Raw genomic sequence first — 20,087 nt, forward strand, 5'->3', positions numbered from 1 at the left:
ATCGGTGGCCTTCGTTCAGTTACGTATTGTACTGTGTTTGTCCCTTTCTGTCACTTCATCTCTATCCACTGCACTAACTTATCTGAGTCCCTTGATGGGATGGGGCCGTTCTGGTTCTAGCCTAGCTTTCCCAAATAGTGTCGCTTGCGATCTAGAGCCTCGCATTGACATATTATGTTCTCCGTTGTTTCAGGATCTTCTCATTATCTTTTCGCATTCGTTACCACCTTACTATTACTGCGATTTATTTATAGCTTTGGATGGATAACTGTACTTGGATACATTTTGTACTCAGGTTGTAACTGCAGATGTGTTAATTCCTTTACCCCATAAAATTTGGACCATAATCAAGATTATGACGTCATCTGTTTTCTTCTACCATTTCGTCCATCTGGAGATATTTGATTGTTTATATTGTTTTATTATTTTGTGCATTTGATTTTCGCATCATTGCATCATTGATAAGTTTAGAGAGAAGCTTCTCAATATTGCTTACGATAGATATATTAAATATTTTTTTTTTTTTCTACTTTGAAATTGGATTTAAATACGGTAATTGTCCAGAAAAATAAATTATTTCCAATTTCCAAAAAAAAAAATCTTCAGAAAAATATACAGTTAAAAAAAAAAAAACTTTCAAAATCTAAAATAAAAATGCAAAAAAAAAAAAAAAGTGTAAAAAAAAAAAAAATAAGTTGGCCTCTGTATCTAACAAGTTATCATTGGATATTGAAATCTAAAATACTGTCAGATAGCCATAATAAAGTGGCTGGGAAGCCCTTGTACAATTAGTTTTTGATTTTCTAAAGTATCAAACAGGAAAAAATAAAATTGATTTTCAAAATATCAAATTTTCCAAAAATTTTTTTTTTTTTGTCTTTAATTTTGAAACTTTTTTGATAGCGTCTTGGTGAACATCCAAAGCGCAACTTTGTCTCAATTTAACCATGTTCTAATATCTATTACATTTACCGAGATACCAAATACTCGTACCTCGAATTTTGTAGCACCCTATATATACTCTTATATTACTCTTATTATATTATACATACCTCTATGCCAACAAGGGCTTAACATTTTCAGGGTAAATACTTACATGATGGTTATCCCATGCTTAGAAAGTATCATAATATTTTTCAATGAAAATGTTGTTTTCTGGGAATTAGCTTTCGTATTATTCAAACGGTTAATGGCTTATTGCTGTTTTTTACAAAGAAATCAGCATTTGGTAAAAATCAATACAAAGTATCGATACTGGATTGGATAACGACCAGGACACATCATGATAGTACAATCAAGTCCATTGGACTAAACTGTACAGGATGTCAGAGATCAACAGTCGATGTCGGTTAAATAGAGCAAAGTTGCATGTGATACAATTCAAATGTCACCTTTTCTCTAAAATTCTGAACAAAACATATTTGAATTTTGTTTTCTTTATTATGAACAAATATAAGAAAATAAATTACATTTTTCATTGCTACTTTGTTCTACAACATGGTATTATCAGATTTTATCATCATTTTTTAATACGGTCTTGTCTTTTCAAAGGACTTTTGGAGCTTTTAAGGTCCAAGGAATAATGATGTATGCTTAAACTTGATTTGCATGCCACTTTTCATGCGTAAATTTCCACATACGATCTTTCTCCGTTTTACTCCAGCATCAACGGAGAAAGGTCGTACAATAACTGACATGTTGACACTTTTTCGACAAATTTAATCTAACCTTAATAAAAATATAATGAATTTTCAAAGGAATGGCAATCGGAGAAACGATAATTTTAAAGAGAGTTTTTTAAACACTATCTTTATTATGCATACTATTACTCTCCCACAATGATGGGGACCGTCTAGTTTGCCGGTAGACTTCTGCGTTCACTACTCGCATCACACATCATCTGGCACGGTGCCCATTTTCATTGTTAGTTTATACCGATTTCCCGCGTTTAGGTTATTTTCTTTTTATGAAACTAAATGCTGCATTTGTTCTAGTATTTTCACCTCATTAGTTCCTGAAATACGGGGCAAATTTGTGATGCGAATTAGTGAACAGATGTTGAATGCAGATAAAATGCGTATTAGTAAATGCAACGTCTACCGCAAGCCAGACGGTCCGCACTCCATTCAGGAGAGCTTAGTAAAAGATATATTAAAGAACCAGCTTTCTTGAAATTCTCTCTCGAAAACGTTGCCAGCTCGCAGACTATAGTAAAACCGGCGAAATCGTTAGGAAACAGAAATATAAGTACCAATCACAAGCCATTGTATAATCCGATGGACGGGCGGCAAAACCACAATGATTTAAAACTGCATTTCTAATTAAGCCAATTATTTTAAATTCAATAATAAAATTAATATCGTTCATCAATAGTCGGATAACGGATGCATGAAAATCAAATGCCATTAACGAAAATTGGGGCAGAAACTCTAAATTTATATTTCTACAAAATGAACAGCTAATTCTATTTACTTAACAACTTCGTTGTACCAATTAAAATAATTATTACTAGCTGGCTGTGGAAACATACGTGGTCATTGAGATGCCTGACGTATAATTATCCTTCTTTTTCGGGGACTACGACGGTGACCAGATGCTTCCTTTCTGCACCAGTTCTTCTAAACGGTATTTCCAATATTGTGAGACAACAATTGAACCCATCCGAACACGAAGCAGTACTAAAGTCAGCTCATTTGATGGGACAAGTTCAGGAAGGACTGAAATTTTAGAATTTTGCTAAGATAAATACTTTGGTCAGACGCAAACCGTTCAGATTGTTATGTACAATTGGTTTGATTTTTCAGTTACCTGTTTGTAAAATATAATACTAATACTTAAAATTGACATAAAAAAAAAAAAAAAAAAAAAATTAAAACTTTATAATAAATTTTTTTTTTTTTTTTTTTTAATAAAGTAATAATATACCGGAAATGTTATTGCTGTAGGTTTTTATGTATTGGTTACATCTTTTTACACCTAAAACTGGTCTTAACGCTATATCACCATTTGAATTTAGAATGGAAAAAGTTTTTAGCAAAACAGATTTATGCATTTTAATTTTAATTATTAAAAAAAAAAAAAAAAAATTGTGATTTTTATATTTAGTTAAAACGCCTTTAGATCAAAAGAATTGTTGTGCCTTTTGTGTCTTTCGTATGGAATATAAGAAAACTAGTTCTTTTTATTTGCAAGATATAATTAAAATAATAATAGCGCATGCTGACCCTTCACTATCTTTGATATAGCAACTTAACTGAAATGCAGAGCTCCTTTTTGTAAAAGTGTTTTGTTGCCTTTTCAAATCAAAAACTAATTGCACATTCTCATGACTACTTCATCATCGAGATCATGCAATGCACAATAATTTTATGTCTTGAGAACGACCGCTCATCCGTCCACATATCTACAGTAACCAGGAGTCCGGTAGAGTTAGGAATATAAAAGAAAAAAAAAAATATAACTTTTTTTTTTTTTTTTTTTTTTTTTTTTATTTAAGTTTTATTTTACAATTGATTTTAGTTTCGTCATCATTTGTAATGAAAGATTTTGGATTTATCCCATATTACATTGAAGATATTATTATTGTTAAGCGAAGTAATGGGTACGGATTCTTCAATTGCCATTATGGCGCTATGCACAATTTTAAAGTAAAATATTTACTTTAAATGACAATTCAGGTGACAATATGGATTCATCAGTTGCTTCATACTGAAAATTCCTTTTATTCTTCTAATCCGCTGGGTAGGTAAGCTGGGGAATACTTATTGAATGCCAGCATTTATAGCTCTCTCTTGATGCATTTCAAAAAAATTTAAAATGTTCATCAGAACGTGTGGTTATGAAATAATTTTTAAATTATGTAGTGCGTCTAATGAAGATTTATGTCAAATTTTGAATTTTGAAGAATTTTGCTAACAACATTAATTTTACTTAAAATATCGTGCCATATTACAATAGAGAATATAAATTGAAATCCACAAATTATATTTTTAGTGATTTTGCTAACGTTCCGGTGTTCATATCCCTTGTGATATCATTTGTCAATAAAAATTTCCGGATTAACTAGGTTGATTATGGTTTCAGCATCACTATTGGCACTATTGCTATCACTGTCACTTTGACCTTTCATTATTTATGTGACTAGCTGCAGCAGAAGTAATTTGCTCTGAAATAGAATTTTCTTCATCTCCTTCACGAAGAACTTCTTTTGAAATGGAAGATCTTAAATTTTTGTCCGACTTTTCCTTTTCTCTGCTTAAGAGAGATCATAAACTATTTGATAAGAATTTTATTATGAAAAATAGAATTATTATCTAATTTTTTTGTTATTTGTATTTAATAAAAAAAATTATGGTGCCTGTTTTGGCTGCCCCTGCTTCTGGCCGCCCGTGTGCACCGCACACTTTGCACACATGGTAGCGGCGGCCCTGCTATCGGATAGTATTTTTAGATTTTCAAATCAGCTGATAACTTGTGAGATACAGAGGCCAACTTAATTTTTTTAAATACTGACCTACATTTTTTATTTAAGGTTTTGAAAGAACTAAATAGTAATGACAGGAAAAAATAAAACTGATTTTCCAAAAAATCTTTTTTTTTCCAGAAACTCAGCAATCCTTGTTGTCAATCATTGTAATCCAAATTATAAATTTTTTGATGCCATCTTGCCGAACATCCCAAATCGCAACTTTGCCCCAATTTAACCATGTCCGTATCTAATACGGTTACCGGAATACCAATGCTCGTACCCCGAATTTGTACCACCCTGTATATACAGAGTGAGTCTTAAATAAATGCCAATATTTTTATGAGCCTAGCTTTTAGAACTACCTTTTGCAAGCCCATCAGCTCTTCTACGAGTATATTGTCCTTGATCCACAGTATACTGGAATCCTGATTTGATTTTCCCGAGGATTTTCCTTTATTCTGAATTGGCTAACTAAAAAACTTTAATTTTATTTTCTTTACATGAATGACGAATTCTAACTACCACTGTGAAGATAAAGATAAAGATTTCAGTTAACGTTTTCTTTTTGCTGCCATGGCTAATCTGGACGGGGCCTACTTTGTTTACGCGGAATCCGAACCGCGGTCCTCGACCATATCATGGTCAATGGCCTACCGACTTGGCAAGTGTCTAAATCAACTCTTACTCACGAGATATCCGATCTCATCCGGTCTCGAACCGGCGTGAATGAGCAGTGTGTATCAATAGATTTTACACTTTTCCCTTGATCAACAGCATATACAGAGTTTCGAACCGGTCACCCGTCCATCCACCAGTATCGCCTTACGTCGCTTAACTTCGGTGTTCTAATGGGAACCGGTGTTTCAACGTAGCTAGGCCGTTGCTTTGTTGGTTTGTGCGTGCTACCGTTTTACCGTCTACACACAGCGAGTTCATGATACTGTTGTGCGTGCTACCGTTTTACCGTCTACACACAGCGAGTTCATGATACGTTGTGCGTTCTACCGTTTTACCGTCTACACACAGCGAGTTCATGATACTGTTGTGCGTGCTACCGTTTTACCGTCTACACACAGCGAGTTCAATATATGTGTATAACAAGAAAAAAAATATTGATAATATTAAAGACGTGACAACATAGGCTGGATGAGGAAGGCTCGGTCGACTGTACCCAGAAGTAAACATGTGTACAAAAAAGGTTGTTTGTCCGCGTTGAGATGTAAATAGTGTAGTCTATATTTTATTTTAAGTCTATGGTCTACACACAGCGAGTTCATGATACAAACAGGTTTGTGCAGGTAAGCTCGTGGTAAAGCTTGTACGTGTAGCCGGCCCTTAATAGATACGAAGATGGTTAAATTGGGGCAAAGTTGCTCCTTGAGATCTTCACCAAGACGCCATCATTTTTTTTTAATTTCAAGGATTGCTGAGTTTTTTGAAAAAAAAACAACGGATTTTTTTGAAAATCAATTTTATTTTGTCCTGTAGTTACTTTTTGTGAAATTAAAAAACTAATTGCACATTCTATTAGCCACTTTATTAGTGCTATCGGATCGTATTTTTAGATTTTAGATTTAGAACTTGTGAGATACAGAGCCATTTTTTTAAATACGGAGCTGCATTTTTTATTTAAGGTTTTGAAAGAACTAAAATGTAATGACAGGAAAAAATAAAATTGATTTTCCAAAAAATCCGTTTTTTTTTCAAAAAACTCAGCAATCCTTGAAATTATCAATTTTTTGATGCAATCTTGGTGGACATCCCAAAGCGCAACTTTGCCTCAATTTAACTATGTTCGTATCTATTACGGATACCGAGATATCAATGCTCGTACCTCGACTTTATAGCACCCTGTATATATAGGGTGAGTCTTAAATAAGTGCAAATATTTTAGGGGTAGTATATTTCGACCCCAGAAACACGATTATGAGTTTTTTTTCACATTTTTTTTTTAAATTTGGAATTTTTGGATTTTTTTATTTAAAAAACATAATTTCTTGATAATATGGCACCATAGTGAGTAGATTAAATTTACAAGAAAATCTAAAAGTTAAAAAAAATACAATTTTTTTTAAATTTTTATGTGAAAAACGGTATATAGTGAGAAAATATGTTTCTTTTATGCACTGTGCGACGTCTTGCGCGTCGCGTTGTACAGGGTTATTTGTGATAACTTGCTGTACTGGTGTTTTAGCCCTATTCTGGATGGATAGAGATTTTGTCTGAACTATCCGTTGGCAAGCCTATCAGCTCTTCTATATTGTCCTCGATCCACAGTATACTAGAATCCTGATTTGATGTTCCTTTATTCTGAATCGGCTAACTAAAACTTTAATTTTATTTTCTTTATAAACATGAATGACGAATTTTAACTACCACTGTGAAGAATCTGCTTAAATCTAAGAGCATAATGTCACATATGCCATAAATTCACATGATTTTGGTAAAATATATCCATCTGTGAAAAATAAAACATATTTATTAATTACTTTATGAAGTGTTATGTTAAGTGTTAACCAAGTTATGTGTTAACCAACTTTGTGAAGAAGTGTCTAGTATTAAAATGAGCAAAATCATAATATAGTACAGACATACAAGATACATCTGTACCTACAGTTGTACGTACAAAGGATCTGGCGCAGGAATCTACTGCAGCAGTCCAAAGACTGAGATCTACCACAGTCTTGAAAAACACACCACAATTTTTCAAGCTGAGCTCTATGCTATTGAAACCTGTGTGCAACTGCTGGTAGAACAGCAATACACCAGGAAAACAATAAGCATATTTTCGGATAGTCAAGCCGCGTTGAAAGCACTTGAGGCAACGAAAAGCACGTCTATGGCGATTCTTCATTGTAAGAAACTACTATAGTAGGAGTATAGTAGGAGATAAGAACAAAGTGTCGCTAATATGGATACCGGGACATGTCGGCCTAGAGGGAAATGAACGTGCTGATTCCCTCGCCAAAACTGGTGCAGGCTCACCCATTCGTGGGCACAGATAAGTTCTGGGCCCACGATATTACGGGCGTACCAAAATATCTCGCAAGAAACAAGGCTCTGTGAATGGGTTAGGGGTGCGACGTTTCGGGACTGGTATGACAGTCCTGGAATGGAACATGCCGAGACAATCCTAGCAGGCCATCCAAACGTAGAACAGATGAACTTCTAAAGGCTGATAGGAACGGAGTGCGTACGCATACGACAGGCATGTCCAAACATGAATGTCTTCGTTTTGGTTTGGTCACTCTAGAGCATTTGAATATAGAATGTTTAGGAGGGGGTTAATCACCGCGACCTTACAGATCTATTGTGTGTTCCCATTTCCTGAGTTATAACGAGTTTTAACTCATCATGCAGTCTCAGGGCTTTAGCAAAGGTTAGTATCTGAGCCTGCTCCACAGAGGCCAACTCTCCATCTTCGACATCAACCATTACCAAAGTTTATGGCACGAACAGTTGTCGTCTCGACGCACTCAGTGATAAAGATTCTGGTGTTTCCCCATTTTCTCCGCGGCATCTGCATTCGCCGTTGTTTCTCAGCTTCAATCTACTGAGATGTTCGTTGAGGAGACAGTGTCCTGCTAGGAACCCTGTGACAATCCGAAGATTGTTTTTACTTAAATCAAGGAAAATATTTGATTTTTCTCGGTCGTAAGTTCTGAGGAACTTTTTCTAGTGTCTTGACCGTTGGAGGATTCCCATTCCAGGTTACAGATGGAGTCTTCTCGGTTCTTCAGTTCCGCTTTAAGTTGCAGGTTTCCGCTTGGAAAGCAGAACGGTTCTGGTCCAGTTAGTAGAGCGTTCGCGCCTTTTTTAGCTAGATCGTTTGCTTTTTCGTTGAGTAGGAGGACTTTATTTTCTTTGCCTAATTTGTTGAGCTTCTCTAGGCATTCTTTGATCAACATCGAATTGATGGTGACTGATTTGATCGCTTTTAGTGCTGCTTGACTATCGGATAAGATAGCTATTTCCTGTTTTCGATAGTTGCTATCTAAGATAAATTGTAGGTACGCATCTTCTGATAGCGTAGATTTCTGCCTGAACGATGCTGGGGTAGGTGCCCATTGGTTCGGACTATTTAGTTTTCGGCCTAAATATTCCTATCCCTGTCCCCGCTTTGTTTTTGGAAGCATCAGTTTATCACGTTATGGTCTTTTACATGCTGAGCGAACATTTTTCTCTTTTTCACTCCTTTTTATTGCTCAATACTATAGTGAGGTGTTTCTCAAAGTTGTAAATTCTTGGTATGTCATCGACTGGGAGTTAGAGGAGTGGAATTTTCTTTTTGAGGGTGTTCCACGCCCCTGACCTGAAAATTCTACCAGTACTGTTTCCGTCAATGACCATTCTAATCATTATCGCATTGGCATTACTACCGACGACAATGCGCAGTGGTGTTAGGTCTAGGATGACATCCATTGCTGATTAGAGTATTTAGAAATAGTCAAAAAGTTTTATTGGTCTGTTAGTTAAATGTTTGGGGGTAAATTTTGGGATATTATCTTCTAGATCCGAAAGAAAAATAATTTACAACAGCTTACACCAATAAAATATTTTTTTTATGTTTACTGGAAAAATTAAAATATATTATATTCTTAAACCAGTAGGTACCAACATGTGTTAATACCTTGTTAATACAGAACTACCTTACACTAAATTGTTGAAATACCTAGCCATTGTGTCAAATAATGTCAGTACTCTATAGATCACTCAAGCTTCAGTGCCTTAATCGAATTGTAGGCACTAAAACTTTTCACGCCAATTTTAGAAGATTATCAGAGAAGTCCTGCTTTAAGATGAGTACGAAGGACAGTCTATTCCATAATATTGGCGAACGGTGTGACACGAGCATCAATAAAGTAACAGTTGTTGGATCTGGGGATGTCGGTATGGCTTGCGTGTTCAGTGTATTAGCACAGGTAATAACATTTTTATGTGTTAATCAGTATTATGAGAGTTATTTTTCCTCTTAGGGAATTTCTAACGAAGTAGCTCTCGTAGATGTCAACGAAAATAAGCTTAAAGGAGAATTGTACGACCTCCAACACGGGTGTCTGTTTCTGAATGCCAGAATTAAAGCTAGTTCTGATTATGCTGTTACTGCCAACTCGCAAGTTTGCGTCATTACAGCTGGTAAAAGACGAATTTTTGCAAATACTTTAGTTGTCATTTATATCTGTCAACGTAGGTGTGAGACAAAAGGAAGGTGAAAGCCGTTTAGATCTAGTCCAAAGGAATACGGATGTGTTGAAAAGTATAGTTCCAAACCTTATAAAGCATTCTCCGGATACCGTCCTTATTGTTGTTAGTAATCCTTGTGATATTTTGACGTGGGTTACATGGAAGTTGAGTGGTTTACCGAAAAGCAAAGTTATGGGATCTGGTACTACACTTGACTCGTCAAGGTTTCGATTTTTTATTGGCGAGAAGCTTGGCGTATCGCCCGACAGTGTGCATGCTTGGATTATTGGAGAGCATGGAGATTCTAGTGGTAAATAAGATTTCTTTTATTTCGTAATCGTTATTGATATTATGGTCAGTTGCTTATAAATTGTTGTTATATTCGTCTCTAATCTTATAACATACACACACACCGGAAAAGTCTAGGGATATTACAATTTTATCCAGCCATCGTCAGTAATTTTATTATTTGCATTTCTGATATATTAAAATTAAAATAAACAAATAGTTTACAGGACGTATTGGAAATAAAAATGCAAAATTTACCGAATTTATCAAATTTACCTTGATTTTTATTGAACTCAACAAAATTTACACATTTTTTTTTATTCTAAACTGCGAATTGAAAAAAAAAGATAAAACCATTTTTACTTAATAAAGGGTATGGCCTCCTTTACTGTTCATTACAGCCCTACATCGCCTCTCCATGCTCCTGATCAGGTTGTCGATCTCTTCTTGAGGTACAGCCTGCCACGCTGCATTCACGGCCCGAACCAGATCCCTACGAGTTTCACGAGGCATACCCATTCTCAAAATTCTTCTTTGGACCGCGTCCCATACGTGCTCGATGGGGTTGAGGTCAGGAGATTGTGCCGGCCAGGGTAAGATGTTTAATTGATGAGCATTGATAAACTCACTTACCACTCTGGCTGTATGAGGCCATAGCTGTATGAGGCTATGTGGCTGTATGAGGCATTGTCATGCATGAGAATGAAGTTTCTCCCAAAATCATTGGCATATGGTAACACGACAGGCTCAAGAATTAAATCACGATATGTGATTCCTGTTAGAAACCTTTCAAGAAAAACGAGATCGGTTTTTCGGCCTAACTGGACTCCTCCCCAGACCATAACTGTTCCACCTTGATAAGGATGCACTTCCTGAACATGATCCAACCGAATAAGATTTCCCGGTTCTCTCCATACCCTAAGCCTTCTCGAATCCGGATGAATTCCAAAGCGTGACTCATCCGTGAAGAGAACATTGGCCCATTGTTCATTCGACCACTGAACATGATCTTGAGCCCACAAATATCGTACCTCTCGATTTCCTCTCGTTAAGGGTTGAGCTCTCCAGGGGCGTCTGCTTCTTAAGTTGACCTCTCTTAATCTATTGCGAACAGTGTCAGGACTAACGGTTACATTATGTGTTTCCTGGAGAATTAATCTAAGCTCTAGTGCTGTAAGAGTCGGCCGGCGTCGTGATCTTGCTGAGGGATAGTAATGCGATGTCGCCTTGTGTGTCTTTCAGCAACATCACCACTTTCACGGTAGCGTGCACTTAATCGCGTATTACACTTTGCCTTGTATTTAATGCTTTAGCTACGTCGATTTGGCGCATTCCAGCTTCAAGCATACCCATCGTCCTTAGCATTTCGTCTCTGTTAAGATGTCTACGCTCCATAATGTCGTTTAATACTAAACAGAGTTATTTGAATGAATTCTGGCCAGTTAACATAAAAACATAGCCAGTACAGGTTAAATTCGAACAATCGATGCTAGGTGCTTTTTATACATTTGACAAAAAGTGCACAAACACTTCTGCAAATATCCCAAATTTAGAAATAACTAGTGTGACTACTTCGTTTCAATCGAAGTAGAAAGAATCGGCCTAAAATATGTGGTTGTTTATTCAAAACATTTATTTTTAACTTTAATAAAATGATATCCCTAGATTTTTCCGGTGTGTGTATGATACTAAAATTTAAGAAATAGAAATTTAAGTACAACGTTTTGACTTGACCACATTTTCAATTAGTGACCCATCTTATTATTTTTCCTATTAGTCCTATAAACATAAAAAATATGAATAATTAAAATTTATTGGTGGATAGCCAACAATAACAAAAATTGAATATATGGAAACACCATATTATTTTTTTTAATTTAGTTACGTAGGTATATAGGGTGATTCACGGCGATGCGACGTTTATGGAGAACCGGTGATTTATTTTGAAAATTTAGATTTATTTTACATACAGGCACCTGCTCCATCTATCTAAATTATTTTCAGCGTTATATTGTCGCCACTTTTCAAATAATGGAAAAGTTTAAATGGAATAAATTACCTAGTATATTATTATATTTTTGAAAACTACTTTCATATATTTTTCTATACAGGGTAGCTTTTATGTAGGGAAACGGTCGATTATTACGTAAAATATAGGAGGTACCCCAAAAAGTTAAATATAAAAGTTATAGGATTTTTAAATATCTATTAAGCGAGTAGTAAATTTAAGTATACAGGGTCGTTCATAAAGTTGTGGCACATCAAAGTTTATTTTTTTTAAATAGAACCCCCTGTATATTATTACATATTTCAATTCTTCCTTCAATTCTAAGCAAAAATTGAAATTACACACGACAATGTACCTCAAAGCAACCGTTTCCGAGTTATTGACTTTTGAAAATATCACTTAAACAATTCGATTTAAATAATTTCGATGTGTTCGGTTTGATCTAATGATGCCATTCTGCCGAAACTGTGATCTGCCACGACTTTATGACCGACCCTGTATACTTAAATTTATTACCCAGTAATGGATAGTTATAAACCCTATAAATTTTATATTTAACTTTTTGCGGTACCTCCTATATCGAGTCCTATATTTTACCTAATAATCGACCGATTCCATACATAAAAGCGACCCTGTATAATAACCACGGTCGGGTCTTTCTGCCGAGGAGCAAGGGGCAACCAACTACTTGCTGAGCCTTATCCAGGGTTAGAACTTAAATTTTCACATAACAAACGGGAAGTGTACAATGGTCAAAATTACATTTATAGTCTATAAAATGAATAACCAAAGACATTATAAATATAGACCGAACATTTCATTCATAAATACTCGTTGGTAGTGTCTGTGGTAGTGTATCAAACATTCCAATGTGTCAAACAAGGACAGAAGAGATAGAGAAGTCTAAAATTTCCGACCCCAACAACTAGGCGCATTTGGATTGTTCTATAATGGCCAGTGGCGTATCGTTTTTTGGAACGAATTTAATTAGTAAAGTAAAAGTAAAGTAATTGTAAAATGTTTACTCCATATTAAAACCGAAAATTATAAGTAAAAAATATACTTTTTCGTCAGATGAGTTTTGTTATAATGTTAATATAATAATATAATTAATATCCACATATACTTATGTTAAAACGTTAGTAGGTAGTTTTTCGAAAATCGCTCCAACGTCGATTTTCAATTTTAAACTTTCAATTAATTCTATATAGATTTTCAAGTTACTTTGAATATTTTTAACAGGGTGAATCAGGCTTCCGAAACAGTTCTATATTAGGTTTGTGGTTGGTGACTTTTCTTTCAATTTTTTTTTCCAGAATATGGAGGCAATGATAAAGCACATTTTAGACATTTTTGTAAACTTAGGTGGCCGAAACATATTTTCAAACTAAGAGTGTAGATTTGCCATTAATTTCCATTCCAGAAATATCTAGGGTTGCCACCTGTCCTTTTTGAAAAGGACAGTCCTTTTTTGGCATAACTTGTCCTTCTGACTTTTTTTGACTTAAAAGTAATTTAGTTACGGGTATTTTTCCCTGAGAAAATTAACTACAGCAAACAGAAATTATTTTCGTCCAAATTTAATTAGAGATGTTATAAACTTATAATAAATTTTTTCTTTGTTAGAATAGGCAACGATTATTCTAGACTTCCCGTTTAATGCTCAAATGATAATTTAAGGTTTTTAGTTTTACCTTTTTTGATCTTAAAAAAGAACTTTTTAAAATTAGTAATTAGTAACGATTTAGTTAGTTCGCACTCGATAGCTTCCTTTAAAGTACTGTGTATAGTGTTTAATTCTTGTAATTTATTAATAACTTCCTATCTAAATCAATATTCTAATAAGAAATTGGTGTTTTTTGAAAATATAAGACAAGATTGGTGACTGTGATGGTCTTCTTCTTGTATTAGGATGGCTCTGATACGAGGCAATTACCTTTTGGTCTCTCAATAGAAGGCATTTAGTCATTAAAAAGTATCATCTGTGGCATATCAGTATGGGATGTTTGTCGCATAATATGATATTAACGTTATTTACAATTCCATTACTTTTAAAGGTTGCTTCATCAGACAATCAATTTTAGTTAAATGTCCTAATTTTCATGAACTGTAATTAAGTATATGTTTTGCGGTTTGAATCACCCCGAGAATCACCCTGTATGTTGACTAAATTTTTCGAAAATATGTGCCGTTTGGACAATGTGTCCCCGCCATCTTATGTAAAAATTGAAATAATTACAAAACCCAAAAACGTAAATAGGTTAAAAAAGCTTATTTGGAGCCTGGGTCACTTGTATTAGGTATGTAGAAAACTAGTAGCCTAAGAATTATTTACAGTTCGTCCCATCTAAAAAAGGTAAACAACCATACAAATAAACCTAGGAAAGGTTTGTACGGTGGTTAAAGAATTGTTTAAACGAGGCCGAAGGGGAAGATATAATAATGCAATAAAATGTAAAAAATGGCGGGTAAACACCTTTGTTTTTTTTTGAGGCAAATAAATTCGTTTAGAATATCGTATATAATGAACCAGGAAATAATGACGCAATTTTAAGAAAAAAAATGTCACTTTCTGGCTTATAATAAACAGTTCAAATGCACCCACGTTATATTCAAATTTGTTATTACTACGTTAAGTAGTAATTGAGACGAAATTATAATTCAATTACCGGCCACTACGTGGGGTTTGTTCTAATAGCGCAAAGAAATTCAACAAATATAATTAAAAATTTTTTTTTTTTTTATTTTATTTTTTGTGGGACGCCTATGTACGGCGATTACGGCGCGGCGGAAGCAATACCTACCTGTGAAAAGACAAATTCGGTTAATTTGAGCTTATTTTTCAACACACTTGACACTGTCGTACCACATTGAAAATTCGCAGATTAAAAAGTACGTTAAAAAAAAGGCAAACTACTGAAAAGACACTGTTCGTGATCCTGGATTGGACCACCGTCGTCACCAATTTTGTAGTCGCTGCCACCAAAATGTTGTAGTTCTCTATTTAACTCGTATCACCACTTGTTGGGAATGTTTTCTTTATTTTTTTTTTATAATCTAAAATAAAAAAAAAATTTGTTTATTACTTTTTATTATTATTATATAAAATATTGTATTTATTAACTGTGTATATAATGTATTTTTCATGTAAACTATATCATTTTTAAAAATACAAAGCCATAAATACCGAGGAATAATTACTGTTTCATGTATTCTACTAATATATTTATTAATCCGTAGTATCTAACTAGCGTGACGTCATAAATCTTGCTCCTAGGCTGTTCTATTAGTGACGGCGTTGCGTCAGCATGGCCGCAAGTTGCTTACCTAATAAAATTAACGATAGAAAAGCCGACAGCGATGGAACCGCAAGGCCGGATTAAGGGCAGCGGTTTCGCCACTAGTGGCGGTCCGCTCCGTACGCGGGCGCCTGCTCGCATCACCGGGGCGCGCGAACACATCCAGGTGTTCGGCAAACTCATCACTCAAAATTCCTGCCCGTAGATATTTTATGTAACACATCTTGGCCCAAAGATTTTGAAAAGAAAATCTAAACTATAAATAGAACCGATACTAACACAATTGTTTAAATAAGCTTATTATTATGCGAACTTCTGTACTCGCTATGATTGGACCAGTCAACGCCGCCTTAAAGGCCTTCATCCATGTGTGTTGTGTAGCCAGCTACTCAGCCCTCGAGCCTTAAGCCACAAGACCAATCGCAGTTGCGCGAGCAAGAGACACAATAGCACATTTCCTCACGCATACACTACAGAAAATAATAAAGGTCCAGAAGATCAACCTCTGTCAGCGCTGACCTCTGTCAGCGCTGCACACGCGTCCGCTCAGATACAGCGACCCTTCGTCACGTTCACCATTCTTTAATTTATACTCTGCAAAATGACGACATGGCATTAGAACAGGTTTCCCGCCTAGTAAGATGCATACCGCAGCTCGCATGACCCACAGAAGACTAACTAATTAGTCCCGAATCGATTCCCTGATTCCAGCCAAACTGCCCAGGAAAATTCATTATGGCGCTCAACCAAATAGAGTCTTTTTTAGTCACCAGCTGCCACCACCTCTAAGCACTAACCAATTTTAGATTTCCCCTTGATAAAAACGGGAGAAAAATTACCTCATTTAATTTTAACGCTCTTTCCAAGCAAACTAGCGAACGAATCCGTCAAAAGAATCGGTTTAATATACATCACTTTCTCAAAACCTTCTCTTTTCTGCCTTCTTCTTGCAAATTTTGCCTTCATTGCAAAATAAAACCGTAATCTATCTAATGAAGGATTCAACAACTGGAACATACTGGAGTTACATTGAAAAAACATGAACTATCAGTTGCCCACATGTTAGCCCAAAAATCCTGGTCAGAACTATCTATAAGGTTAAATCAGATTTCGGCAAGAAATGAAGCTTCAGGTTTGCTGGAACAACTGAAGAATTTTAAATTTTTATGCTCTGTTATAATTTGGTACGACGTCTTAAATCACATAAATTACCAATAAGTAAAATTATTATAAAAAAAAAAAAAAAAAAAAAACAAACACAAAATATTTTGGATCAACAAAGACTATATCAACTTCAAATTTCTTCAGCCTCTGACAACGCATCTTTACAACCAACCTCACGTTTTTTAGGCGCAGATTTGATGTAAGCCACGTCGCCACTCTCCATGAGCACCAACCTTAAGCATCACCCTCAAGACCTCCCGCTACACGTAAAAGTATAAACCGCACGTATTGGATTACCGCAAGTTCCAGATCTGAAATACCGTATGAGTTGACCCAAACATGACAAAGATTTTTTTTTTCCCAATATCATTAGACGCAGCTGCAAACTCTCTCGATCAGCGTTTCGAGCAAATAAAAGAGCACAGTAAATATTTCCATCTTTGTTTATATGATCATGGCTACCTTTCGCTTCCAAATTCTATGCCGCGCTGAGATATATTGAGTTTCTTGCCATGCATTTAGAACCCATTGTCCTAAACACATTGAAGATGCTTAGACTCGAATGCCGCGACCTAAGACCACTGTACTGATCGAACTCTCTGGTCGATGTATAACGTTATGCGTGGAACCCAAAAACAAAAACTCCCCATTGAAATCTATAACACCGACGTTCTAAACTACAATATTGCCACCCTAACAAGATATATAGCCCTTCAGCAGATCTGTCACAATCTAAGATCAATTTGTCCCACCGATAACTGTTGCAAAGTGGTGAGCTGCAGAAGTCTTCTCAAGCTCTGAAACATAATTAACACGTACTTGAGCCATCATACAACTCTTGAGCTAACCATGCACTAACAAGTCATCTATCAGTGCTCATCCACTGAATGAATGCACCTCAGGCTAAATGCTCGGCTAATTCAATAACCGTCACTATTAAGCACCACCCGGTCTGACCAGCTAGTTACACCCGACACTTCTTGCTGCGCTCTCCGTCTATAGTCATTCGGAAATACACGGTTTTAATAAGAATTTCATCGTTGATTCATTTTTTAAGTTTACTTTTTCATCATGTGTATATTGATTTTTATTTTGTTACCCCTTTTTTCTATCGCTTGTTGCATACAACATTAACAGTCTTTGTTTCTCATCGTCGACTTCAACTATCTTTTGCAGTCCCTAGAAGAGAATTAAGCGATCCCCTCATCACTCACTTGGGCATCTCCTACCGGTAAAATTACTCATCGCCCAGGGCGGCAAAGTCTTTAAGACCTCAGCCGGCCCTTCGGGTAACTGTCCAAATTCCAAAGTTCACATCACCTCATTGCACAGGCCCTATCACCACTACTAACTCTAGGCCCATGTGTTGGTACGACACACTTAGAGAACAAACGGCATGACCCGGTCGACGTGGCCTACAACACCTCGTAAACGTATTACACTTACGCATGCGCCACCTCTCTGGTATAATTTTTTATCTTTTCTGACCACGTAAAAATTTTTCTTACGTCTACGACAGTTATCACTGTTGCCGCAGCGCCGACATCGACTCACGTACGCTCCGTATACCCTGTTGTTCCTACTATGAACCCCTCGATTTCTCTTTTCGGGCACCACGAACTATTCCGCCCCCCTCCACCTATCTACCTCTCCATTCCTTAGACTAATACTTTCATTTCCGTCCTCTGTCTCTTGTAAAAAGAACATAAATAATTATTGCCACACATCAAAAAAGTTTCTCAGTTGCCCACAAAAAATATTTCCCCCATCACGCTACAACACCTTGTGCATCCATATTGTCATCCTAATTCCCTCACTCCTTCAAGCTGCGCTACATCATTTTACTCACCATCACTTTTAGAAACGAGAAATATTCGTGCTACTCATCGAACTACTCTACATCAGTAACTCTGCCGCCATTCCTCACATACTGTCTACAACGAAAATAACTTAGCTCCATCATACATACTACTTGTGTAATTTACGCGTTGCTGTTTGGTCTAGTGTTAACGTCGCCGGCACACGTCTCAAAGATATCAATCCCAAGGTGGGCACAGAAACTGACCCAGAAAATTGGAGAGCAATTCACAAGCAAGTGATTCAAAGTGCTTACGAAGTGATCAAACTAAAGGGATTTACCAATTGGGGAATTGGTCTGAGCCCGCAATAAGAGCATGCAACATCACGAACCACAGGAGAAACATTTTGACTCCCAGTTCACAACCCGATCCCACGTTCTCTTCCAGTCTTCAGCACTGTACACTCTAAATGATAGGTTTATTAAAGCAAATTGTAGTTAACAGGATGGTATTGTTGGAAACAATAGGAAAATCCCAACAACTGTCCAATTATTTGCGCCTCTCACCGTATTTGAACTTCTATGCAACGCCTTTAAATCGGTAAATAAGGTTTTTTTTATTGTTTAATGCAAGAGGAACTTTTGCACTTTTGAACAATTTTGGAAAAGGCTGATTTTTAAGTAAATTTTAAGAACAGATTCCGCTCCAGATTTGTCCATGTTTCAAATCATATTGAGTTCTTCTAAATACCGTTATTGATCAATAAAACGGCCCACGTCACATGCCTTATGAAATGAAGATCGCTGTCATTTTATGATGTAAATTTATATAGGAATCATCTGATCATCCATTCTAAGCAATGCTGGACGCCCGTTTTCTATATCCGATCATACGGTATTAGGCTTACATAATTACAAAAACTGCCCTGCGAGACGGGCGATACTAACCGGTCACACGATAATAACTTAGTCCATGTAGAGAATTACAATTTGACAATACACATTTGGACAACTCATACCTCTGACACGTTGAAGTATGATTGACATGACCGGTTTTGCTCATGTGTTACCTGTTCAGTCTGTATTAATTCCTTAAAAGATCAGCGATGGAGATTTGTTCTAGTACATTACCTGAACAATAGTTCTTGCTTCAATATTTTCTCCACAACATTTGTGCCATCGACGCACATCAAATGATTTTAAAACAAACACATATTTAAAAGACCCAGAGCTCTTAGCAAATGAAGAGCGGAGGCACCCAAATATGTCTGGACAGTTCCAGACAACTGTTTGAGTTTTTCTATCTTCCAACCTCAAGCAATCAAGTTAACCTAACTACACTGCCCATCTCGGCCCAAAATGTTCCGCCACCGGCCACGTGCCATAGCGCTAAAACTACTCTACTTTTTATCACGTCATCTACTTTCTGCTTGCACACAAAGCCCACTCTCAACCTAGTCACGTCCGTTGTCATGCGTTATTTACTACTTTATCCGCAACCAGCATCATACACACACGTTGCATTATTGGTTGTCCCGGATACCAAAAACGTTCAATATTTAGCTTTACTTTATTCTTCCTCTGGTATATGTATTTGCAGCGATGTATAATAGAAAATTATAACTGAGTAAAAAAATCGTATTTAAAACCCGGATAATGCCCCATTTTTGAAGACACAAGCAGTTCCCAGATCACCTACTTTGCACGCACTTCGTCTTTCGAGGCACGTCCATGCAAATTCTGCTCTAATACCCACACTAACTTATACTCTTAAACAAATATCGTAGGCACATTTAGTAAGCACTTTTCCCCTTTGCACAATGCCACCAACACAACAATGAACCCGCGTGTCTATTTACTTACACTCGTGAACAGCCC

At 36.1% G+C, this 20,087-nt stretch overlaps 1 protein-coding gene across 1 annotated transcript; it reads left to right on the top strand.

Annotated features, from left to right (window-relative positions):
* Nucleotides 1-9,129: 9,129 nt before the first annotated feature.
* On the top strand, nucleotides 9,130-18,581 carry LOC115874230 (L-lactate dehydrogenase-like). The gene is made up of 4 exons (XM_030889326.1): nucleotides 9,130-9,390; nucleotides 9,445-9,604; nucleotides 9,660-9,962; nucleotides 18,400-18,581. The coding sequence occupies exons 1-4, from the start codon at nucleotides 9,160-9,162 to the stop codon at nucleotides 18,579-18,581; spliced, it is 876 nt and encodes a 291-aa protein (XP_030745186.1). The 5' UTR covers nucleotides 9,130-9,159.
* Nucleotides 18,582-20,087: the final 1,506 nt, after the last annotated feature.

The sequence above is a fragment of the Sitophilus oryzae genome, unplaced genomic scaffold, assembly GCF_002938485.1.
Source record: "Sitophilus oryzae breed Bouriz unplaced genomic scaffold, Soryzae_2.0 scaffold_1246_pilon_pilon, whole genome shotgun sequence".
In the NCBI taxonomy this organism is placed as follows: Eukaryota; Metazoa; Arthropoda; class Insecta; order Coleoptera; family Curculionidae; genus Sitophilus; species Sitophilus oryzae.